General features: G+C 39.6%; 1 protein-coding gene across 1 annotated transcript in view; it reads right to left on the bottom strand.

Moving 5' to 3' along the window:
• The window catches only part of BRWD3 (bromodomain and WD repeat domain containing 3), a 144,418-nt gene that overhangs the window by 5,200 nt on the left and 111,741 nt on the right, over positions 1–27,477 (bottom strand). The window contains exons 34-40 of the mRNA XM_081080783.1: positions 12,407–12,463; positions 10,849–10,989; positions 6,377–6,448; positions 4,894–5,046; positions 3,178–3,341; positions 2,717–2,814; positions 1,917–2,075 (exon numbers count right to left, since the gene is read on the bottom strand). Coding sequence (XP_080936909.1) covers positions 1,917–2,075; positions 2,717–2,814; positions 3,178–3,341; positions 4,894–5,046; positions 6,377–6,448; positions 10,849–10,989; positions 12,407–12,463 — 844 coding nt within the window. The remainder of the gene's footprint in view (positions 1–1,916; positions 2,076–2,716; positions 2,815–3,177; positions 3,342–4,893; positions 5,047–6,376; positions 6,449–10,848; positions 10,990–12,406; positions 12,464–27,477) is intronic.

Here is a 27,477-nt window from a genome sequence, read left to right as displayed (position 1 = left end):
AGGAAGATGGTGGTACCATCAACTAAAATAGTGAGTATAGAAATATAAGCAAGCTTGAGAATGATGAATGATAAGCACCCAATGGAAATTTTTTAGGATGCACTTGGAAACGAGACTGGTAGAATAGAGATGTTAGGGTTAGATATGAATTTGGAGAGTCATCAGCATAAAGATAATTGATGTGGCAATTAGATTCCTTTATTTGTAGAAGACAAAAAAAGAAAAACAAACAAAAAGAAACAGAGACTATAGCAGTGATGGCGAACCTATAACACGCGTGTCAGAGGTGACATGCGAACTCATTTTTTTGGTTTATTTTTCTTTTAAATATATAAAATAAATATCAAAAATATAAGTCTTTGTTTTACTATGGTTGCAAATATAAAAAAATTTCTATATGTGACACGGCACCAGAGTTAAGTTAGGGTTTTTCAAAATGCTGACACACCGAGCTCAAAAGGTTCGCCATCACTGGACTATATTAATACAGGAGAAACAGGGGTATAAGAGAAGCAGTACTATAGAAGCCAGGCAGTAGAGTTCCTAGAGGGTAGTCAACAGCATGCAATGATATAGATAGATCAAGGATATGGGACTATGAAAAGGATACTGGTCAGTGAAGACAACTTTTATAGAGTAGTAGGGGCAGAAGCCAGACTATAAAGGGTAAATGAATGTTTAGATGGAAAGAAAACAGAGGCAGGAAGTATAAGCTACACTTTCTAAAAGCCTGATAATGAAGTAAAGGGCACAATGAGAGGTGGCATAAGTATGTAACATGCAGCTGGAAAAAAAGAGAGAGTAAAGATAAAAACTGGGGAAAATAAATGCAATAACTATCTTCAAATAATCAGATATGTAATAATATTTCTCATGCAACTAATATAAAATATATCTTTAGAAAGTATTTTTGAGTCATTTGATACTTCAATAACAATGGATAAGCTACTTGATTTTTCAATAAAATGTATATAAAATAAAAATACAGACTACTATAAAGGTATTTCTAAAAATATAGAAAATATTCCTCACAAACTTCAAATAGATGAACACATTAGAAGTTTCGTTGAACATGTTCAAGGTCCATAACATAGGGCTAAGTATAAGAAGAAAGTCTACATAACAATAACCTTCAGCTATTTATAAATGATGTCCCCTGACATGGTGAAAAAAAAAAAAAAAAAAAAAAGCACGTGATAATGAATTATTGGGTCAGTGATCTCTTTTTAATCAGTGAAAATTTTTCTACAAATAAAAGTTATATGGAAGTTCATTACATGAATAATAAGTTGCCCTGGTTGAATGGAGAAGGCTGTTCTGAAAATTCCTGAAGTAGCTCTGTGGATTACTGAAAAAGTAGGCAGTACAGAGCCTGAAAACCACTGAATTATTGAGATAACAGGTTCTTAGGGAAGAGAATATCTTAGTTACATGTAACTAGAAAACCAGAATAAGGTGGTAGATGTAGATGTTGATTAAAAGAAGGCTCATTGGTCATCAAAACCCTTTTTTTAAAATTGGGGTAGGCTTTTAAAAAATAAGCCTTATTTACAGGTGATTTTGGACTTTTTTGGCCATTTTTATTAATATGATTTAATATACAAAGAATCCTAAATGTGTCTAACATTCTGGTTTTTATGTGCTTAGGGAAGGAGCCTTTCATTCAGTTGTTCCTCCCTATTCATTTTATATTTTATTTTAAAAGACTAAAATATGTTTGAAAGTTTTGGAAATCTGCTAAGCGGCTTTTCCTAGTTGTGGATATGAAACCCTGAGTCAAATTCGACAATATTAAAATACTCATTAACTATAAGGACATGATAATTTTTACAACCTAAATACACCAGCTTTTAAACAATTAATCTGTCATTATAAAGGAACAAAGAATAAATACCATGTTCATATTTATTTCCTACCTTGTTTAACTGGCAAAACTCGATTCCGAAATGATTTGGCTTTCCCTGGGTCATGGCTATTTCCACTTCGGCTATATCCACTGAAGCTTGATGAAGAAAATGGTCCATCCACCTCATCATCAAGTAAATATAGTGAAAGCCCTTCAGCAGCATCTGAAACTTACATTTAAAAAGACTGTAATGTTAACATAATTACCATGTTTTCAATAAAGTTATAAAAAGGCTGTTTTTAAAACTATATCTCACTCAGTTACTCTAACAACTTGTGCATTGTTTGGAGAAAATATGGCTATTCTGAGAACAAATGTTTTATCACATCATTAAGCTTTCAAGGACGGAATAACAGAAAAACTTGTCCAAGGAAAAAATATCAGAGAATTGCACACACAAAATATTTATGTTCAAGCTATTAAAGATGTTGTCTAGCGAAAACACTTCCTCAGATAATAAATCCTTAATTCTTACATTGGCAAATATATTGTAGACACTACTCTGAGATATAATAGATGTTAAAAATCATAAAATTACAGACTTTTAAAGCTAAGAAACTTAAAAATGGATCTAGTTTTAACACCTTCATTTAAAATATGAAGATACTTAATCTTATGACCTAAAGTCTAACCTAGGACTACACAGCTAGAGAAAAGAATTGGAAATAAAACACAACTTTTCCATATAGAAATTCATTGCTCTTTGTACTATAAATCATGCTGCCTTTTCTATATCATTAATATCAGCAATAATATATATAACACCAACACTAAATATATAACACCAACACTAACACTAAAGACATTTACCAGGAGACGAGAAAGGAGAGCTGGTCCTTGCATAAGACACTGAGGTATTCTGGTCATTTTTAGGCTGCAACTTCATTTGTTTCTGTTTCCCTTTTGGACTACAAGTAAAAATATATAACAGTGAAAAATTTTTCTATTAGCATCATATTACAATAAGACAGTATAATACAAAATGCTTAGGTATCCAAAAAAGAAATGACCAATAATTTAAGTTAAATGCTTCAAACTGGTAATATAACAAAGTTAAATTTAAAGCATTAAAATAAAAAGGTTCTGGTATAACAAAATCCACATGAACAAAGCTTTGGGTTACCACCTCCATGTTTACACAGGTACAAGATTTCTTTAAAAAAATCTCTTGGGTGTTGGGATCCCCTCAAACTATTCAATAAACTTTAAGAAATGAGGTAATATGCACAAAATGCTTTGAAAACATAAAATACTACATCACTGCAATATACCTAGGAGCTCTGCTACTTGATAATGAACTGCTGCTGCTTCTCAGACGTTTTCTGTACCGTGGCCTTCTCCTCTTCTGACTCTGGATTGCTGACTTATATTCAGAGATGATATTTTTAATATGACTTTCAAATAAGGCAGATAACCTCAGTGTCATGCTATAGATCTGAAAAAGTAGAAATTAGTCTTGTTTTAACAAGTACTTCAATTATACAAAAAATAAAAGGTATAAACATGCCTGGGCCATTATCAGCATCATCTTTTCATACAAAATATATGTGTTATTCCATACACTTGAAAAATTCTTCCTGAAGAATTAAAACAAGATACCATTTTTAACCAAAAATTAATAAAGATTTTTAAAAGATAACATCCAATGTTGGGAAGGGTAGAATAAAAAGATTCCTATACATTGCCAGTGGGTTTTTATTAACAGGAACAATTCTGAAGGACAATTTGTAATAGGTATCAAAAATCTAATAAAAAAAAAAAAAAAAAAAAAAAGCCGAAACCGGTTTGGCTCAGTGGATAGAGCGTCGGCCTGCGGACTGAGGGGTCCCGGGTTCGATTCCGGTCAGGGGCATGTACCTGGGTTGCGGGCACTTCCCCAGTGGGAAATGTGCATGAGGCAGCTGATCGATGTCTCTCTCTCATCGATGTTTCTAACTCTCTATCTCTCTCCCTTCCTCTCTGTAAAAATCAATAAAATATAAAAAAAAAAAAATCTTAAAAATATACACACTCTTTGGCTAATAACTCCACTTCTGGGAATTTATGCTAACAAAATATCAGAGAATTATACACACAAAATAATTATGTTCAAGCATGTTAAAGATGTTAGCCACAACCTTATTCATGTAAAGTGAAAAACAACCTAAATCTCTAGCACTAGGATGCTTGTGAAATAACATAAAAACATCATATAATAAAATACCATGGAGACATTAAAACTTATGTTTTCAAAGAGTAATAATGACATGGGAAAAGGTTCAAAAAGTTTCTAAGTATAAAATCTGTTTTAAAGAATATATAAGCATATGCAAGTATAATAAGTGTAGGAAATAAAAACAAATGTGAAAAAATTATGCCTGCAGAAATTGGTGAAAATTCATTTTATATGAGTTGAAAGTGGGCAAGTTATATACCTATTGTACAACTTATTTAAAAGTTAATAATATACAGTGATTATAAAACACAAAAAATATTATTAGTACTTTTTTGTTCTCAAGATATTTAAGTTCTGACAAAATATAGAAATACTAAATGTGAGTATGAATACACAGTTATAACTTCCCAATATGGTTCACAATTTATTATAATAAAGAGAATATAAATATTCAGAGCTAATCCAAATATATAAATTAATACTGTTAACCCCTTTTATTCATAAAGTTATTTATTGGACATATTAAAGGTACTTAATTACTAGCTCTCCATCCCTTGACCTCTCTCTGGCAGATATAAAATATTAATAAAAAACAAAGTTGAGGCAGGTAGGAGAAAGAAAGAGGTGCTTAATTCCAGAATGACTGCTAAATGTGTCTTTCTGCATGCCTAATAAACTGTCAGAGAAATACTGAGAATCAAACTTTAGTAGCGATGTCAGAATTGTAGTATATACTGTTTTAGCAATTTTAAAACTGGTGAAAGAAAAAGCTGCGTGCTATATATAACTAGATGCTTAGAGGATCAATCCACCTAATATAGGTTTTACATACCCTTGATTTTTTATTAGAGGTATAAGTTTTGGAGTTGCTGAATATTTGGCGAACATCTTTATAAAATTCCAGAGGACTACCATAGTTTCCTGCTTCCAGAGTTTCTTTCACAGTGCTGAAGTCCATAGGAGTGTCTATAACACCTTGATAATCCTACAAAGAATGTGTTATGAAATACTTAGGCTGAGTAACACTATGTAATACAATGGGACTGAGATTTGCATCACCAAGTCACTATGAAATAAACAGACTGTTTTTCAACCTGCTGCCACCCCTCAACCAGGATACATTTAAATGAACTCTTTTGTTGGCTCACAAAAACAGCAGGGCGGTATGGGAGGGTCTTAGCACTGACTGCAATCCATAACCATATGACTCTCTCTAGAACCAGAAAAGAAAATCCATAGCCACTGGCTTCATCCCTACAGAGTCCACAATATAAAATTTTATTTCTTCCTTAAAGGCTGAAGTAAGCTCAATTCCCTGGCAAACTGCTCATTGAAAGTAGAAGATGGGATAATTCTCATATAATTAAACAGTTCCATGTCACCAATTAGCTACATATTTCCAAGACATTTCCAGCTATGAGGGCATTCTAAGATGTCATTAGTTGAAAGTCAAAGTGGCTATGCCTGTGCCTCTCTCCTATCATTCTGATTTCAATAAATGTGATAATTTGCTTCATCTAAGGTCCTCATTTTCATATCTTCAAAATTAGTTTGATTTTTATTTAGACGAGGGAGAAGATTTTATTTTAACCTAAATCTCGCCAAGTCCAGTAAAGATATTTCTAGAGTTATCTTATGGAAGTGCACTGAAATGTATATACCTATGCATATCACAACCATTAATAAATGAATATATTTTGGAGTAAAAGCTATTGTTGGTATTAGATCTCTCATCCTACTTAGAAACATTAAGAATTAAATCACCACATTTCACTTGAAGAAATAACCAAGGAACCAGAAGAAGGGACAGAGGAAGGATATAAAAAGCAAAAAAGTTTTTCAAAGTATGAGAAACCACAATTGCTCTTAATATGTCTTTTTAAAAATATTTGCTTAAATCATAAAAATCAAAAGTACTACAACACAACATGGCTTATGGATATAAAGATTTTAATAGAATAAAAATGTTGGAACTTTGTGTAGTATGATAAATTCCAGCGGGAATAATCAGCTGTAATACAGACATAATTATATTGTGCAATTGATGATTTCTACTATGCTACAGTCTATAGAAACAAGTAAAAGTAAACATCTACCACCTATACAGATGGTATACAAAGATCCCTCCTGAGAACATGTGCTGATTTAAAAGAAAAATAAACTACTAAAAAAAAAAATCAAAGATAAAAAGGGAGTGAGCAGAGTTGGAAAACAACTTTGCAAATTATAAGTTTCATTTACAATATGGAGATTTTAAAAAACAAAACTACATAATATTAACCAGTATGTGTCTTTTAAGAGATTACTAGGCCTACCTCCGAAAGAGATGGATCTTGTCTTTCCAAAACAATTGACCCTGAGGGTTCTCCCTCTTGCTCTTGATGGCCCTATTAGGGTAAAGAACATATATTGTGTTTCTACACCACCACAACAAAATATCAAGAATTGGAATACAATTATTATTTAAGGTTCAAAGATCCATAAATAGGAAGAATTTTTTTACTGATTGTACTTTAAGATGAAGGAAGTTTACATTCATCACTCTCCTCTACTATGAAAACACAAGACTAATTTCTTCTACCCAAACTCACTATAAACAAACAATCAAGCTTTATGAAACATAATCTTGTTTATTATTGGAATGATTTTTCTCAATTTAAACCTGTATAAGTAGATAATACAGATGTTTAGTAATTTCAGAGGATGGTGTGATGTGTTTCTGAAATACTGCTATACCTTTTCTCTGAATATGTTAAAATAAGATTTACTATTAATACTAAAAGGTTATTCAATATATAAATAGATAACACTATTAGAAAAGAATCATATAATGGAAGTTCTCATGCTTATATCTTTGATGAAAAGTAATACGGTATGTTGGTTACCTAAGTGAAATATTGGATAACATATTTAAATTATTAATGTAAATTAAGCATAAATTTACATACATTATTAACATTTAAGGCTAACACATGTAACCAAGGATCTGCAGTGTGTAAAAGTGTATTAGAAGTTAGTAAAACATATTAAACAAATATCCAAAATAAAAGCAGGATATTGCAAAGATATTTTTTACTTTTTAAATAAATTTTTTAAATAAATTTAAATTATTTATCTTCTTATTATTGAAGTGGCATTGGTTAATTATATGTGTCAAGTGTAAAATTCTATAATACATCACTGGCAAAGATATTTAGAATAAAATTGGGTTTACAAATGTATAATCTATATATATAAAACCATAATATGCAAATAGACCGAATGGCAGAAAAACTGAACAACAGAACAACTGGTCAATATGATGTATGGTGACCACCAGGGGGCGCACGGAACATGGCAGGCATTGGCAGCAGGCGGCAGAGCATGGAACATGGCGGGCGTCGGCCACGGCAGGATGGTAGAGCAGGTGAGCGGGGGCACCAGACTAAGGTTGGGCACTGGTTGCTGTCATTGGGGCGAGCCCCTGGTGGTTACTAAAAATTCTTTGCTCCCATGCACCACGGTCCCGCCCACGCTTGCACCTGCTGCTGGTGCCGGCCCCGACTGCTCAGTGCTGTAAGTGGGTTTGAGCAGTGGCTGTGGGTGCCTATCGCCCCTTAGGGCTTCTCCACATCCCCCTGCTCCTGAGGGGTGATTGGAGCTGGCAGCTGCCTCTCACACCTGTTGCCAGTGACGGCCCCACTCGCACCCACTGCCAAAGCCAGCCCTACTCGCACTGGCCGCTGGCGCCGGCCCCGCTAGCACCCGCAGCCAGCGGTGAAGCCACCACTTACAACCATGGCTGGTGCCCGACGCCAGTCCCGATTGTCCCTGTGGGCTTCTCCACCTCCCCCTGCTCCTGAGGGGCAATTGGGTCATCAGCTGCCACTCTTACCCGCTGACAGCACCAGCCATGCTTGCACCCACTGCTGGTGCCGGCCCCAATTACTCCGTGCCATCAGTGGGTGCAAGCGGGGCTGGAGGCATCAGTGTGTGGGAGCAGTGGCGGCAGGAGCTGGGCTGCAGGTAGATAGGGGACTGGGGGCTGTGGTGGGAGGGGCCGGGCGGGGTGCGGACCATGAGCCAAGACCTGCCCCTGTGCACGGCAGCCTCACAGCCCACAGTTCCTTTCAAGGTGCATGAATTCGTGCGCTGGGACCCTAGTTTACATATAAAGTATACGACAGGGAGAGAAAACCAAGATGGCGGCATAGGTAAACAACGGAAATTGCTGCCTCACACAACCACTTCAAAAATACAACTAAAAGACAAAATGGACATCATCCAGAATCACAGAAAGGCTGGCTGAGTGGAAATTCTACAACTAGAAGGAAAGAGAAAAGCACACTGAGAATCAGAGGAAGCGCAGTGCGGAAGTAAAGTGCAGAAGTACGGCGGCACACGTGGAAAGGGCTGACAACTGAGGACGCAGCGCACGAGGAAAGGGCTGGCAGCTGAGGACACTGCGAATGTGGAAAGGGCTGGAAACTGAGGACACGGTTGTCTTTTTCAATCGGGAGGGAGTCTCAAGCTCCTGACTGCTCTGAACTCCAGTTCCGGGCGAGTCTCTGGGGACCCAGGCTCATACAGGAGAAACTGGACTGTCTGGCATCGGTTGGAACTCAAGGGTGGCATTCTCTCAGAGGTGCTTGCAGTGATTACCAGGACACTGAGAAGCCGGGCCTCTTAGGGTAGGACTGAGGAGCAGCCATAGCTGCTTGCTCCGCCCTGTTGATCCCCTTAGACCCCGCCGCACCCAACCTGTGCGCAGAGGCTTTTGCATATGAAAGGCCTGGCACTTTGCAATCTGAAAATTAACTAACAAACTGCAGCTGGGTCAGAGAAACCCAGAACTTCCAAAAGAAGGCCTAAGGCCCCACAGCAACTTGCGTTGCTTCACAGCTGGGCTCCTGCTGGGTAGCCTCAGGCAGAGGCTAAATTAGCACCTCCTTAGAGTTCCAAGAGCCAGTGTACCCAGTGGTCAGAGTGGGACCATCCATATTACAACTCCTCAGATCCATAAGGGACACACTCAGGGGGCAGACTCAGTGAGCACCAAAGCCCCACTGAAGCAAGTCTTTCCCCAGCAGGGTGTCTCCAGCACAGAAGTTCTCCCACTGCAGACACAGCTAATTCTCACAGCCAATTGGCCTGGAGGTCAATTTCTCCCAGAGATACCTACAACAATCAAGGCTTAATTCAACAAGACTGTGCACAAAGCCCACAAAGGGGTGCACCAAGAGTGTCTACCTCCCGTAATTGGAAAGGCTGAGCCACTGGGCCCTAAAGGACACCTAGCACACAAAGCCACTCTATCAACACAGGGAAGCAGCCAAAATGTGGAGACAAAGAAACAGGTCACAAATGACAGAAATGGAGGAAAGCAAACTACTGGATATAGAGTTCAAAACCACACTTTTAAGGTTTTTAAAGAATTCTCTAGAAACCACCAATAAACTTACTGAGACCCTCGAGGTTATGAAAAAGGACCAACTAGAAATTAAGCACACACTGACTGAAATAAAGAATATTATACAGAGTTCCAACAGCAGACTAGAGGATCGCAAGAATCAAGTCAAAGATTTGAAATACAAAGAAGCAAAGAAACACCCAACTGGAAAAACAGAAAGAAAAAAGAATTCAAAAATATGAAGATAGTGTAAGGAGCCTCTGGGACAACTTCAAGCGTACCAACATCCGAATTATGGGGGTGCCAGAAGATGAGAGAGAGCAAGATATTGAAAACCTATTTGAAGAAATAATGACAGAAAACTTCCCCTACCTGGTGAAAGAAATAGACTTATAAGTCCAGGAAGTACAGAGAACCCCAAACAAAAGAAATCCAAAGAGGACCACACCAAGACACATCATAATTAAAATGCCAAGAGCAAAAGACAAAGAGAGAATCTTAAAAGCAGCAAGAGAAAAAAAGTCAGTTACCTACAAGGGAGTACCCATACGACTGTCAGTTGATTTCTCAACAGAAACTATGCAGGCCAGAAGGGATTGGCAAGAAATATTCAAAGTGATGAATAGCAAGAACTTACAACCAAGATTACTTTACTCAGCAAAGCTATCATTCAGAATTGAAGGTCAGATAAAGAGCTTCACAGATAAGAAAAAGCTAAAGGAGTTCATCACCACCAAACCAATATTATATGAAATGCTGAAAGGTATCCTTTAAGAAGAGGAAGAAGAAGAAAAAGGTAAAGATACAAATTATGAACAACAAATAAATATCTATCAACAAGTGAATCTAAAAATCAAGTGAATAAATAATCTGATGAACAGAATAAACTGGTGAATATAATAGAATCAGGGGTATAGGAAGGGAGTGGACTGACTATTTTCGGTGGGGGAAAGGACTGTGGGGGGAGCAGTAAGAGACTGGACAAAAATCGTACACCTATGGATGAGGACAGTGGGGATGGGGGTAAGGGCAGAGGGTGGGGTGGGAACCGGGTGGAGGGGAGCTATGGGGGGAAAAAAGAGGAACAACTGTAATAATCTGAATAAAGATTTAATTAAAAAAAATAAAAGCCTAATATGCTAAGTGAAAAAAAAAAAGGTATATGACAAGTATTTTAACAAGTCATGACTAATCACACCACCCACATTCACAATTCAAAGATACACATAGAATGAAGTTGAAGGAAGGAAGTTGAAGGAAGGAAGGGAGGGAGGGAGGGAGGGAGGGAGGGAGGGAGGGAGGGAGGAAGGAAAGAAGGTGAAAAGTGGCTCTTAACTAGATCTTAGCAGACATTTATGGAAAATTACATACTGGCAACTATTTAAACTGCACACTTACTGGATAAGAAAGATGATCAGCTGGCTGTCGAAATGGCTCTGAGTCTTCACGTTCATAAATGAGACTCAACAGTTCTTTGCACTGTTTTCTCCAAGCATCAGGATTACACTTTAAGGACTGTTTTCTGCCTCGACATTTGACCTGTAGATTTTAATAGAATTGTATTTAAAAGCTCATTCCTTCACTCTTCATTGATTTTCTCCTGTTTTTCTAATGTTAATATGTCAATGTAAGATAGAACAGCTAAACTACTTAAAAGTTTCTTAATTGAAGTTCTCATGCTTACATCTTTTATAAAAAGTAAGTCTAAGTTTACATTAGACATCATTTTCCCCTGGAAAAATATAAACAAATAAAAGCTAGATATTATATTCGTGAAAACGGACAGAATTCTATTATTGTGAATTATCATTTTAAGAAAATCTGTACCTCAAATAAACACAGGGGAACAAATTATTTTTCTTCCACAAGGCCAAAAACAATATTTGCTATTATTTAATTAGTTAAGTGTACTTGACTATGGCATCAAAATCCCATAATTTTCTCAAAATAACACTTCTCAATATACATATATATATAGATAGATAGATAGATATAGATATTTTGTATCATATATATCATCAATGCTGGCCTTTACCACTTCATGCCTTCTTTATATGATCTTTTTCAGTATTTCAAAGAAAATTTCCCCCTCATGTAGAACAAATATTTAATTATTATAGAGGAAAAGTATGCAGTACAGAGTTAACATCACAGACCTGAACCTGCTTTCATTAGTATGGCTTGCTTAGAAGTTTGGCCCATGACTGGCATCTGGGAACTTGACATTTGAACTGTTTTTAAAATAATAAATGTGGTCTGCTCTATCTACATTATACAAACAATGTGATCTGTGTTGAACACCAGGTTTCTGAGACTTTTCCTGGTTTCTGGGATTCTGGAATCTTGGCATGTAATAGTCAGATGGTGCCTATACAACCAGCTCTCAATAAATTCTTCAGGGACTGATTCTCTAATCAGACACACGCTGCTACATTTTCATTGCTGGGGAAAGAGTATGCTCTGTGTGACCCCTTAAATAAGGGAGAGAGCACAAAAAAACTTTGCACATGGGTTTTTCTAGACCAGTGATGGCGAACCTTTTGAGCTCGGCATGTCAGCATTTTGAAAAACCCTAACTTAACTCTGGTGCCGTGTCACATATAGAAATTTTTTGATATTTGCAATCACAGTAAAACAAAGATTTATATTTTTTATATTTATTTTATATATTTAAATGCCATTTAACAAAGAAAAATCAACCAAAAAATGCGTTCGCGTGTCATCTCTGACACGTGTGTCATAGGTTCGCCATCACTGTTCTAGACTTTGCCTATGTCTTTTCCCACGTGATCCAGCTATCTATCCTTAATGAGTCACTGCAATAAAACTCAGCAATGAGTAACAACTATTTATACTGAGTACTTTGAGTGTTTCTAGAAAGTTTTCAAACATATGGAGTTGCCTTAGCGTTTCCTCACACTAGAAACCTGAAAATTTCTATCATTTATTCACTCACCCTTCTGCCAGATGAAGTACCAGGGCCATCTGAATCTAAATCAACCATTTCTGTATCCTAAAATTAAAACGGGAAGAGAGAGACATGTTAAGCTACATTCAAAGTCTTATAAATTAGATGAACACTTACAAAGAAATAAATACAATCACAATTAACTCCCTCATTGAAGCAGGCAGCAGAACAAAGGTTGGAGGAACACTGACTCCAAATACTGACTACGTGCTGTATATAAGCTGAAAAATACACTAGAAGAGTAAGCAGGGTTTTTCTTTAAATCAGAATATGAAATAAGGGAAAAAATGTAGTGATTGATATCTGACTTTGTACCTAAATGTTAATATCTAAACAAAACTTACTCTATATGATATGCTAAATTAATATACTATAACCATGAATTACTCGTGATGAGTCTTTTGGTATTTCAAGAAATATATTTGTTCCCTACAGGGAAAATATAAATGTGCATTAAAACCTAAGATTCAGTTAAGTATCCTTCTGAGGGGTAATTTTTTAGTACACAGAGGCAAGGCCCACACACCACCTGGTAATGTTAAAAAACATAGGTAATGCCTAGGAGGAAAAAAAAAAATAGCTAAGCCGAACCGGTTTGGCTCAGTGGATAGAGCATCGACCTGCGGACTGAGGGGTCCTGGGTTCGATTCCGGACAAGGGCATGTACCTTGGTTGTGGGCACATCCCCAGTAGGGAGCATGCAGAAGGCAGCTGATCGATCTCTCTCATCGATATTTCTAACTCTCTATCCCTCTCCCTTCTTCTTTGTAAAAAATAAGTAAAATATATTTTAAAAAAATAGCTAATGAGCTATTGGTACACTCATCTAATAAATAAAGTTGCTGAATTAGATGTTACCTTTAATTTTCTATTATAACCCAAGGAGTGTCATTCTGAGGAGAGCAATATTCATTCATGAAAAAAAAAAAAAACACTTCTCAACAAACTAGGTATAGAGAAGGAAATGAGCCTCAATATAATAAAGGCCATATATGACAAGCCCTCAGCTAACATCATGGTCAACAGTGAAAAGCTAAAAGCTTTTCCTCTAAGATCAGAAACATGATAAGGATGCCCACTCTAGCCACTTTTATTTAACATTAGAGGCCCAGTGCACAAAAATTTGTGCACTCAGCGGGGAGGGGGTCCCCTCAGCCCGGCCTGTGCCCTCTCGCAGTCTGGGACCCCTCGGGAGATAACAACCTGCTGGCTTAGGCCTGCTCCTGGGTGGCAGAGGGCAGGCCCAATCCCTAGGTGCAGCCCCTGATCAGGCTCAGAGCAGGGCCGATTGGGGAGTTGGGGAGCAGCCCCCTGTCATGCACAGAGCAGGGCGATCGGGAGGTTGTGATGCCACCCTCAGTCACGCTCAGGGTAGGGCCGATCGGGGGGTTGGGGCGATGCCACTCTCACACTCAAGGCAGGGTCGATGGGGAGGTTGCGGCGCCACCCCGTCACACACAGAGCAGGGCCCATCAGGGGGTTGGAGCACTGCCCTCTGTCACTCACAGAGCAGGGCCCATCACGGGGGTTGGGGCTCTGTACCCTGTCATGCACAGAGCAGGGCCCATCAGGGGGTTGGGGCGCCGCCCTCTATCACCCACAGAGCAGGGCCGATCAGGGTGTTGGGGCACTGCCACTCTCACACTCAGGGCAGGGCTGATGGGGAGGTTATGGCTCTACCCCGTCACACACAGAGCAGGGCCCGTGGGGTGGGGGGGTTGTGGCGCCGCACCATCACACACAGAGCAGGGCCGATCAGGGGTTGGGGTGCCGCACCCTGTCACACACAGAGCCGCAGGGCGATCAGGGGGTTGGGGAGCTCCCCCCATCAGGCACAGAGCAGGGCTGATCAGGGGGTTGGCGCGCCTTCCACTGTCACGAACAGAGCAGGGTGGATAGGGAGGTTGTGGCCCCACCCCCTGTCACACACAGAGCCGCAGGGCGATCAGGGGGTTTGGGCGCTGCCCCCTGTCACACTGATCCCGGTGCCGGGAGGCCTCGCGGCTCCGCTGATCCCTGTGCTGGGAGGCATATTACCCTTTTACTATATAAGATAGAGGCCTGGTGCACGGGTAGGTGCCAGCTGGTTTGCCCTGAAGGGTGTCCTGGATCAGGGTGGGGGTCCCCACTGGTGTGCCTGGCCAGCCTGGGTGAGGGGATGATGGCTGTTTGCAGCTGGTCACACACCCTTCAGGGTGGGGGTCCCCACTAGGGTGCCTGGCCAGTCTGGGTGAGGGGCTGAGGGCTGTTTTCAGGCTGGCGGGTGACTGAAACTCCCAACTGCTCCTTTTTTTCTTTTTTTGCTCCAGCTCTTAGGCCTCCGCTGCTGAAAGTAGGTTTCTGGCCTTTGCTTACAGTGTTGCAATCCTGCTGGCTGAAGCCCGGTGGACTAAAGCAGGTTTCTGGGGTTTTGTTTAGCTTCTATATTTGTTACATAGTTGCTTAGAGTTGCAGCTCAGAGGCCTGCAGTGGCAGGCGGGGAACGTTGGAGTCCTCCGTCACTGAAGCAAGCAAGCCTCATGTTAGTTTCAAGCTGCCTGGCTGCTGGCGGCCATCTTGGCTGGCAGTTAATTTGCATATTGCCCTGATTAGACAATGGGAGGGGTAGCAGTCGTACACTAATTACCATGTTTCTCTTTTATTAGATAGGACTAGAGGCCCAGTGCATGAATTCGTGCATGATCGGGGCTGGCCAGCAGTGGGAGGTTGGCTGTGGGAGTGCACTGACCACCAGGGGACAGCTCCTGCATTGAGTGTCTGCCTCCTGGTGGTCAGTGTCTGTCATAGCGACCGGTCATTCTGTCACTTGGTCTTTTATATATATGTAGATAGTACTGGAAGTCCTAGCTAGAGCGAGTAGGCCAAAAAAGCAAAAGGCATCCAAATCAGAAAGGAAAAAGTAAAACTGTCTCTATTAGCAGATGACATATCCTATTCAACAGAAAGCTAATATGCTAATTAGACTAAACAGCAGAACAGCCTTTCAGACGACCGTCCGGACAACCTTCCAGATGAAGCGAGGCTGTGAGGGCCAAGGCAGCTGGGGCTGCAAGGGCTGAGCCCCTTGCACGAATTTCATGCATTGGGCCTCTAGTTACATTTATAAGCCCTAAAATCTATACCAAGAAATTATTAGAATTAATAAACAAAATCAGTTAAGTTGCAGCATACAAAATAATAGAAAGTTGTGTTTCTAGACCAGGGGTGGGCAAACTTTTTGACTTGAGGGCCACAATGGGTTCTTAAACTGGACCAGAGGGCCGGAACAAAAGCATGGATGGAGTGTTTGTGTGAACTAATATACATTCAAAGTAAACATCATTACATAAAAGGGTATGGTCTTTTTTTTTTTTTTTTTTTAGTTTTATTCATTTCAAACGGGCCAGATCCAGCCCGCAGGCCGTAGTTTGCCCACGGCTGTTCTAGACAATAACAGTGAAATTAAGAAAAAAATCCCATCTAAAATTTCATGAAAAAGAATAAAATACCTAAAAAAAGTTGAAACAAAGATTGTATACTGAAACTGAAACATATAAAATACTGATACAAGAAATTGAAGAAGATGCAAGTAAATGGAAAAATACTTTGCTCATGGATTATATGAAATAATATTGTTAAAATGTCCATACTACCGAAAGCAATCTACAGATTCAATGCAACCCCTATCAAATTACAATGGCATTTTTCACAGAAATAGGAAAAAAAAAACAACTTCTAAAATTTGTATGGAACCACCATAAAAGACTCCTAATAGCTAAAGAGGTCTTCAGACAAAAAAACAAAGGTGTAGGCATCATACTTCCTGATTTCAAAGTACATTGCGAAGATATAGTAGTCAAAACATTATGGTACTGGCAAAAGAGAAATAGATACATAGAAGAGAAAGCACAGAAATAAGCCCATGCATATATAGTGAATTAACTTACAACAAAGGGAGAAAGAATATACAATGGGGAAAGAATAGTTTTTTTTTCAATAAAAGATGCTGAGAAAATGAGATATCCATATGCAAAAAAAAAAAAAAAATGTAACTAGACCCCTATCTTACACCATACATAAAACTTAGCTCAAAATAAAATAAAAACTTTAAAGACATAAAACCATAAAACTCCCAAAAGCACAGGTGGTAAGCTCCTTGACAAAAGTCTTGGAAATGATTTTTAGTATTTAACAAAAATCAAAAGGCAACCATGGCAAAGTAAGAAAAAGGAAACCAAAGCAAAAATAAACAAGTGGGGCAACATCAAACTACAAAGCTTTTCTACACAGCAAAGGAAACCATCAACAAAATAAAGAGATTCCAACATGGCTGCAGAGTAGGTGGAAGATACACTCACCTGCTCCTGGTGTCAAACTGGATTTAGAGCTAAATAGAGCCATCAACCTGAATGACCCAACCTCAATGACTAACTGAAGACTAGTTTAACTGAAATATAATAACCAAGGATTTGCAAAAGAAGCCACATAGAGACTGGTAAGGGTGGAGATGCTGAAATGGCTGGCCCCTGCATCAAGGTGCGGTGTCTAAGAAGCTGGAGGGATATCTCAGCTGCAAAACTCTCTCTGCCAGGAGCATGGGGTCTCAACCCCCTGTAGGGATCCCCAAACCAGAGCAACAGAGAAGGGAAGAGGAGCCCAAACAGCATCTGGTGTTGAAAATCACGGTAGATTCAGACTATCTGGGAGAGAAGGGAGTCTGCTAGAGACCCAGGAGCTGTCTTCCCAGGGTGGAACACTCCTATTGTTACAGCACCAGCCTGGGGAGTGCACTGCTTGGTCCTCCAACTGCTGGTGATACCACTCGGGTCCTGCAGAGAGGTCTATTGGTAGCACTCAGCAAGAACCCATGGGTGCTCTTTTTTCTAGCGAAACTCTTGGCAGAGACTCAGTGATTAAAATGTGTAGCTTTGTAAAGGGGACCATTCTTCTCCACCTCAAGGACATAGCCAGCCACCCCTCACCCGCTGAATCACTTGGCCTGCCCTGCCCTGTTGATTTCAATCGCATAGGGGGATAAGCGTGCCACACAGAGTTAGGATGTTCAAGCACATCTCCCAGGGAAGCTTTTGTCCAGGAATCAGATGGGTGGGTGCTGGGTTGTGTGGCTACATCATAAAGGGGCCACTAATAAACCCTACTAGCTTAGCCTGAGCTACCCCAGGAAGAGGAAGAAGTGCCAGTGCCCCTCCTAAAGACTATTTGGATCTGATCTTCCAAGTATTGCTGGCACACCCCTGATGAGTTCGCATGGAGGTGGTGGGGGGGAAGGGAGGGCTACTTGCACCTGGGACATTTGAAGTATGGTCTTCTTCAGAGGCTATTGCCTGGGACCAGGACGGATTGCTTGGCCACATCGTGCAGGCTCAGTGAGCACCAGTGGCTCTGACTGATTGAGCTTGCTCCTCCAGGGAGGATGGCTGGATGCACCAAACCTGAACCTGCAATGTGCTCCTCCTGCGGGAGCTAGAGTTGGAGATGCTGGCAGAGACTCAGTGGTATGGCCCTGGAGTAGGTGCCACTTTCCCCTCAATGAGTGCCTAAATGCACAGCCCCAAGTAGGGGACCCACTAGCTCCATCTTCTGGACCCAGGGAGCCTGGCCTTACTGAACTCATGAGCTGTGACAGTATATGTGGGTTGTGGCTAGCCTTGTTCTAGTCTACAGTCTTTCTTTGGAAGGCTCTGGAGAAATACCAGGCAACCTCAGTGGGAGGCAGAGGAGCTGACAGGTGAAGGCTGACATCAGGGGAGTCATGTGCATGTTATAGATCTGCCCCCAGTTTTAAACTGGAGGAATCAGACCCTTTTACACAGATTGCCCCCTCCTAGGCACACTCGGTCTCAGCAGATGCAATCACAAACAGTGAATGCTTTAGTAGCTCCAGATAGGTAGGATAAACCAGTTACACACATGACTGACAGTGACCTGTACCTGAACCCTGCCCAAGGGGACCCAGAATTAATAAGTAGTGGGCTTCAGACCACACTTGAGTTTGATCCAACTAGCTAAACAAGCAATATACCCAAAGGGGGATTCCAACAGACACCAGATGATGCTGAGAACAACTCTGCCATAAGGAATAGCCCTTGCACAGTGCATCATACACAGTTAGCGAGCTTTATCCTTAAAGTCAGCCAGCCTAAAGGGTTAACTCCACCCACAAAAGGGCCAAAAGAATTGAAAAGTCAACTAGAACAGGAGGGTGCACATAGCCCCCCAAAAATATTCCTGGAGCAAAGAGAAAAAAATGTTATAAAAGATTGTGCAATTCAGTTCAAGTCAACTATATCCTAAAGTCATCATAAGTTTGGGAGTCATAACAGATCTACCTAATACACAGAGACAAAATGGAAAAAACAAAGAAAAATCTCCCAAATGAAAGAATAAGAGAAATCTCCAGAAAAATAATTAAGTGAAACGGAAGCAACCAAGATACCAGATGCAGAGATTAAACCAATGATTATAAAGATGTTCAAGGACCGTAGGAGAAGAATGGATGATGATCTAAGTGAGAACTTGAACAAGGAAATAGTAAGCATGCCCTAAACGGTTTGGCTCAGTGGATAGAGCATTGGCCTGCAGACTCAAGGGTCCCAGGTTCGATTCCGGTCAAGGGCATGTACCTTGGTTGCGGTCACATCCCCAGTGGGAAGTGTGCAGGAGGCAGCTGATTGGTGTTTCTCTCTCATCGATGTTTCTGACTCTCTATCCCTCTCCCTTCCTCTCTGTAAAATATCAATAAAATATGTTTAAAAAAAAAAGAAATAGTAAGCATTAAAAAAGGACATAGAAGCCATAAAAAAGTCAGAAAAAAAGGAATAAAGTATCTGAAATAAAGAATAAACATACACACACACACACACAAAAGAATAAACAAAACGGAGTCAACAGCAGGTTTAGATGAACTAAAGAATTAAATCAGCAGTTTGAAAGTCAAGGGAGCAGAAAACACACAAGCAGACCAAAAAAAAAAAAAAAAAAAAGAATAAATGATTTTAAAAATGCAAAAAGCTTAAGAGACCCATCAAGCATCTCTGGGACATCAAGCATAACAACTTTTGCATGATAGGAGTACCAGGAGGAGAAGAAAGAGAACAAGAAATCGAGAAGTTGTTTGAGGAAATAAAAATGGAAAACTTTCCTACGCTGGTGAAGGAAAAAGACACACAAGCCCAGAAAACACACAGTCACAAAAAGATGAACAAGAAGAGGTCTACATGAACACATCATAATTAAAATGGCAAAAGTTAAAGACAAAGCAAGAGCATTTTAAAAGCAGCAAGAGAAAGACATTTACCCACAAGGGAAATCCCATAATACTGCCAGTTGATTTTTCAACAAAAACATTTCAGGCAAGAAGATATTGGCATGATACATCCGAAGTGATGAAAAGCAAGGGCTTACAACCAAGATTACTTTATTCAGCAAGGGTGCCATTTAAAATTGAAGAAGAAATAAAGAGCTTCCCAGATAAGAAAAAGCTAAAGGAGTTCATTACTACCAAACCAGCTCTACAAAAATTAAAGGGGTGTCTTTATAAAGAAAGTAAAAAAAGAAAGAGAGGAACATGTATAAAGAATAAAATGGCAATAAATAAGTATCTAACAATATAATTTTAAATGTAAATGGATTAAATGCTCCAATCAAAAGACATAGTGTAGCAGAATGAATAAGAAAATATGACCCATACATATGCTTTCAATAAGAGACTCACCTCCGAAAAAAGATATACACAGAATGAAAGTGAAGGGATGGAGAAAAATATTCCATGTAAATGAAAAGGAAAAAAGGCTGGGGTAGCAGTACTTATATAAGTCAAAATACACTTAAAAACAAAGGCCATAACAAGAAACAAAGAAAGACACTACATAACACTATTAGGATTGATCAAACAAGAGGATATAACCCTTATAAACATATAAGCACCCCAAATAGGAGCACCTAAATATATAAAGAAAATCTTGGTAAACTGTAAAGGAGAGATTCACAGCAATGTAGTCACAATAGGGAATTTTAACACCCCACTGACATCACTGGATAGATCTTCCAGACAAAAATCAACAAGGCTACAGTGACATTAAATGACATACAAGAAAAAATGGATATAACTGATATTTATAGCACATTTCATCCTAAAGCAGCAGAATATACATTCTTCTCAAATGCGTATGGAACATTCTTAAGGACTACATGTTAGGACACAAAAAGAGTTTTAATAAATTCAAGATGATTGAAATCATATCAAGATCTTCTCTGGTCACAATGGTTTGAAAAGAAAAATCCTATCCAATAACAGACAAAGATGCAAATTGACCATACCTTCGCTACACCCACCATGGGCTAATCAGAGCGATATGGAAATTAACCACCAACAAAGATGGCAGTTAATTTGCATACATAGGCACGAGGCGGCTCTGGCTGGAGCAGTGAAGGCTTGAAGGCAGCTCCGGCCGGAGCGAAGGCCTGGGTCCCGGGTGCTGGAGAAAAACCGGTGCTGGCAGCCAGGGGAAGGGAAGGCCTATTGCATGTATCTTTTATAAAAGCCTAAGTGACCGGTTGCTATGATGCGCACTGCCCACCAGGGGACAGACGCTCAATGCAGGAGCTGCCCCCTGGTGGTCAGTGTGCTCCCAGAGCCAACCTCCCTTGGCAGGCCAACCTCCTGTGTTCCCTCACCTGGGATGGCCGGCCCCAACTGCCCCAATGGGGACTTGGCAAGATGGCCCTGATTGGCCCCAATTTTGCTGGCCAGGTCAAGGGACCCCACCCGTGCATGAATTCATACACCGGGCTTCTAGTCAATTATATAAATACTGAAGTACATTCAAATATAAGAAGGCTGAATAACATGATATTAAACAATGAATGAATTAACAATGAAATCAAGGAAGACATCAAAAGTCAGTGGAAACAAGTAATGATAAACACACAGCAATCTAAAATCTATGAAGCACAGCAAAAGCAGAACTCAGAGGAAACTCTGTGGCATTACAGGCCTTCCTCAGAAGCAACAAAAAGTCTCAAATAAACTATCTAACTTTTACCTAAACAAACTAGGAAAAATCAACAAAAAAAGCACAAAGTAGAAGGAAATAATAAAGATTATAGAGTGGAAATAAATAACAGAGACTAAAAGAAATGACAGTATAAAAAATAAATAAAACCAGGAGATGTTTGTTTAAAAATATAAACAAGATTGACAAACATTTAATAAAACTTATCAAGAAGAAAAGAGAAGGATTAAAAATGGTGGCAGACATTAATAATAAATGAGAAGAGATTAAAAATGGCAGCAGAGTAAGTGGATGCTGCACGTACAGACTCCCAGGAACAAACTGGAATTACAACTAAAATACAGAAAAACTTCCTGAGTAATAAATGGAAAACTTGAAGGAAAGAACCCTGACACCTGAAGACGGAAAGTGGAGACCGCATGGAGACTAGTAGGAGAGGCGGAGGCATGAAAGGGCTGGCCCAGCAACCACAGACAGCAACTGAAGTCCCAGAGAGATATCTCAGGTGTCGGGGGTTGCCAATGAGAAATCTGGTACCTAATCTCCAAGTTGGGTCCCCAAGTGGAGAGCACCAGAACTGAAGAGGGTACCCACATAACATCAGGCTGGGGTGCTGCCAGCCACCCTCTTAAAGGGCCAACACAAAAATTCTCTGTGGAGCCACTCACCTTGTACTCCGGCAGAGGGAGGGTAAAATGGACAGAAATTGTGAGGGCAGAAGCCAGGACTGGGGAGTCGGGGGGATAGAGCTCAGAATGCAGACACCCCAAGTTTCCTGGGCTGAGTCATTCCTTCATGCAGCGGAGGACAACTTTCCCACATAGACATCTAACTTGCCTGGGGAGAAGATAGTTGACAAACCCTGTTGGAAAACACTTTGCCCAGAGGCCACTAAAGAGATTAAAAATAACAAGTTGGCTCCAGACAGTAGCAAATGCCCCACCCTGTTGAAAAAAATCTCCCCATACCTGAAAACAATTGCCTGGGAAGGGGGTGGGGGGCAATTCAAGTTGGAATCCTATCAGTGTCTGTAGGCAGAGGCAGTCTCTGGAGGTTTTGAGTCTCTGCCTGATCTGATTAGTCAGAAACAGCCTTTAACACTATCCTGCACTAGAGATTGAGAGGTATAGAGGATCTACCTAATACATACGAGTAGTCACAAATGCAAACAGAAAACAAAATGAGGTGACAAAGAAACAACCCCCAAATGAAAGAACTAGAGAATTCTCCAGAAGAGATAAATGAAGCACAGATAAGAAATTTATCTGAAACAGAGTTCAGAGTAATGATGGTAAAGATGCTCAACAGCATGAGAAAAGATACAGTAACTATGAAAAAATAATAGTCTGAGATAAAGAATGACATAACACAAATAAAGAACACATTGGAGGGAATACACAGCATATTAGGGGAAGCTGAGAATAGAATCAGCATATTAAAAGACAGAGTTTAAATATCACTCAATCAGAAGACCAAAAAGAACAAATTAAAAAACAGGAGCACAGCTTAAGGGAGCTGTGGGACAACATGAAACGTAACAATATTAGAATAGCAGGTGTGCCAGAAAGGGAGAAAGGCATAGAGAAGGTGTTTGAAGAAATAATGGCAAAAAACTTCCCTAACCTACTACCAGAAAAAGTCACACAAGTTCAGGAGGTAGAGAGAACCCCAAACAAGAAGAATCCAAATAGGCCCACACCCAGACACACCATAATTAAAATACCCAAAATTAAAAATAAAGAATATTAAAGGCAGCAAGAAAAAAGAAAACTGCTACCTACAAAAGAGCTCCCATAAGGCTGACACCTGATTTCTCATCAGAAACTCTACAGGCCAGAAGGGAATGGCATGAAGTACTCAAGGTAATGGAAAGCGAGGCTCTGAGACCAAGAGTACTATATCCAGCAAGGCTATCATTCAAAACAGACGATCAAATAAAGAGCTTCCCAGACAAAAAAAAAAAAAAAAGCCTAAAAGAGTTCATCATCACCACGCCAGCATTACAAGAAATGGTAAAGGATTGCTGTAATGAGGAGAAGAAACAGAGAGAGAAAACTAGCCATATAAAATTAAATTTCTATAAATAAGTACCTTTCAATAATAACCCTAAATGTAAATGGACTAAATGCTTCAATCAAAAGCTGTAGGGTAGCTGAATTGGTACAAAATCATGACCCAACTATATGCTGTCTACAAGAAACCTACCTCAAAACAATAGACACACACAGAATAAGAGTGAAGGGATGGAAAAAAAATTTCTATGTAAATGGAAAAGAAAAAAAAGCTAGAATAGCAATACTCATATCCTACAAAATAGACTTTACAATGAAGGTCATCACAAGATACAACACAATTCACTACATAATACTAAAGGGATTGGTCCAAGAAGAGGATATAACTCTGGTAAACATATATGCACCCAAAATAGGAGCACCTAAATATATTTTAAAAAGTTCTAGAGGACTTTAATGAAGAGATCGTCAATAATACATTCATAGCAGGGGAATTTAGCACCCCTCTGACTTCATGGGATAGATCTTTCTGACAAAAACTTAACAAGGAAACAGAGACTCTAAAGGACACACGGGATCAGATGGATTTAATTGACATTTATAGGACATTTCATCCCAACCCAGCAGAATAGACATTCTTCTCAAGTGCACATGGATCATTCACAAAAATAGATCACATTTTAAGACATAAAACAAGTCTCTGCAAGTTCAAGAAGATTGAAATCATATCAAGCATCTTCTCAGATCACATGGCATGAAACTAGAAATCAAGTACAATAAAAACAACCCAAAACATTCAAACACATGGAGGGTAAATAGCATTAAAAAATGAATGGGTTACCAATGAAATCAAGAAAGAAATAAAAAACTTCCTGGAAACAAATGAAAATGAACACACAACAACCCCAAATCTATGGGACACAGTGAAAGCAATCTTGAGAGAGAAATTCATAGCACCACAGGACTACCTCAAGAAATAAGAAAAACTTCTAATAAATTATCTAACCCTATATCATAAAGAGTTAGATAGAGAACAACAAGAAAAGTCTAGAATAAATAGGACAGAAATTAAAGATCAGATTAAAAATAAATGGTCTAGAAAGCTTCACAGGGGAGTTTTATCAAATCTTCAAAGAATTAACACCTATCCTCCTTGCATTATTCCAAAAAATTCAAGAGGACTGAATACTACCAAGTTCTTTCCACAAGGCCAGCATTATCCTAATTCCCAAACCACTTAAAGACACCACAGAGAAAGAGAATTACAGGCCAATATTCCTGATGAACATAGATGCCAAAATTGTAAACAAAATATTAGCAAATCAGATCCAGAAATATATTAAAAAGATCATACACCATGACCAACTGGGATCTATTTCGGGGATACAAGGCTGGTACAATATTCACAAATCAATAAATATGATACATTGTATAAACAAATTAAAAGGCAAAAATCACATCATCATATCAATAGATGCAGAAGAAGCATTGACAAAATCCAACACGCATTTTGATGAAAACTCTCAGCAAGTAGGAATAGAAGAGTCTTACCTCAACATAATAAAGGCCATATATGACAAACTTATGGCCAACACCATTTACCCTAAGAACAGAAGCAAGACAAGGATGCTCACTTTCACCACTCTTATTCAACATGATGCTGAAAGTGCTAGCCACAATAATCAGAGGAGAAGAAAAAGTAAAATGCATCCAAATTGGAAAGGAGGATGTAAAATAGTCATTATTTGCAGATGACATGATATAGAACATAGAAAACTCTAATGACTCCACCAAAAAACTACTAGTGTTAATAAATGAATTTGGCAATGTAGCAGGATACAAAATTAACACAAAGAAATTGATGGCAATTTTATACACCAATAATGAACTCTCAGAAAGAGAAACTAAAAAAAAAAAAAAAAAAAATCCCATTTACCATTGCACCAAAAATAAATTAAGATACTTAGGAATAAACTTAACTAAGGAGGTAAAAGACCTGTATTAAGAAATCTATAGGATGTTGAAAAAAGAAATAAAGATATAAACAAATGGAAGAATATACCGTGTTCATGGATTGGTAGAATTAATATCATTAAAATGTCCATACTACCCAAAGCCATATATAGACTCAATGCAATTTCTATCAAGATCCCAAGAGCATATTTCACATCCTATATAATAAAGACGTCATATGTAAATTGACCATCACTCCAACACACAAGATGGCCGCCCCCATGTGGTCAAAGATGGCCAGCAGGGGAGGGAAGTTGTGGGCAATCAGGCCTGCAGGGGAGGGCAGTTGGGAGGGACCAGGCCTGCAGGGGAGGGGGCAGTTGGGGGGGGGGACCAGGCCTGCAGGGGAGGGCATTTGGGGTGACTGGGCCTACAGGGGAGGGCAGTAGGGGCAACCAGGATGGCAGGGGAGGACAGTTATGGGCAACCAGACTGGCAGGGGAGGGCAGTTAGGGACGACTGGGCCTACAGGGGAGGGCAGTAGGGGAGACCAGGCTGGCAGGGGAGGGCAGTTAGGGGCAATTGGGCTGGCAGGGGAGCACTTAGGCATCGATCAGGCTGGCAGGGGAGTGGTTAGGGGGTGATCAGGCTGGCAGGCAGAAGCGGTTAGGGGCAATCAGACAGGCAGGCAGGCGAGCAGTTGGGAGCCAGCAGTCCTGGATTGTGAGATGGCAGTCAGACATCCCTCACGGGGTCCCAGATTGGAGAGGGTGCAGGCTGGGTTGAGGTACACACACGTACACACACACACACACACACACACACACACCGTGCATGAATTTTGTGCACCCGGCCTCTAGTATCTAGAAGAAACACTCCAAAAAGTTATATGGAAACAAAAAAGACCCCAAATAGCTGCAGCAATCTTGAGAAAGAACAAAGTTGGAGGGATCATAATACTGGATATCAAGCTATACTACAAAGCCACTGTAATAAAAACAGCCTGGTACTGGAACAAAAACAGGCATATAGATCATTGGAACAGAACAGATAACCCAGAAATTGACTCAAGACATTAACCTCAAATAATATTTGACATAGGAGGCAAGAGCATACAATGGAGTAAAGGCAGTCTCTTCAATAAATGGTATTGGGGTAATAGGACAGGATATGCAAACAAACAAACAAAACAAAATAAATACAAAAAAAAACTGGACCACCAACTTACACCATATACAAGAATAAACTCAAAATGGATAAAAGACAAATGTAAGTTGTGGAACCATAACAACCTAGAAGAAAACATAAGAAGCAAAAAACCAGACATCTCAGGGAGAATTTTTAGGCACTTTGCCTAGGGTAAGAGAAACAAACAAAAAAAAATAAGCAAATGGGACTACATCAAAATAAAAAGCTTCTGCCCAGCAAAAGAAATCAGAATCAAAATGAAAAGGGAACCAACTGTAGAGGAGAACATATTTGCCAATGATACATTTGATAAGGGGCTAATTTCCAAAATACATAAAGAACTCATACTACTTAACAAAAGGAAGACAAACATTCCAATTAAAAAATGGGCAAAGGACCTAAATAGACACTTTCCAAAGGGGACACACAGATGGCCAAGAGACATATGAAAAAATGCTCAAAATCACTAATCATCAGAGAGATGCAAATTAAAACTACAATGAGTTATCACCTCACACATGTCAGAATGGCTACCATCAATGAATCAACAAGCAACAAGAACTGTTGAGGATGTGGAGAAAATTGAACCCTAGTGCATTGCTAGTGGGAATGCAGATTGGTGCAGTCACTGTGGAAAAGATTATGGAGTTTCCTCAAACACTTAAAAGTGGAACTACCATATGACCCAGTGATCCCACTTCTAGGAATATATCCTAAGAAATCCAAAACACCAATCAAAAAGAGTATATGTACCTCTGCGTGCATAGCAGCACAATTTGCAATAGCTAAGATTTGGAAACAGTCCAAGTGCCTATCACTAGATGAATGGATAAAAAAGAAGTGGTACATTTATACCATGGAATACTATGCAGCGATAAAAAGAAAGGATCTC

The sequence above is a fragment of the Myotis nattereri genome, assembly GCF_964212035.1.
Source record: "Myotis nattereri genome assembly, chromosome: X".
Classification (NCBI taxonomy): Eukaryota; Metazoa; Chordata; class Mammalia; order Chiroptera; family Vespertilionidae; genus Myotis; species Myotis nattereri.
Note: the sequence above shows the minus strand (reverse complement) of the source record. Positions and strands in the feature narration are given on the sequence as shown.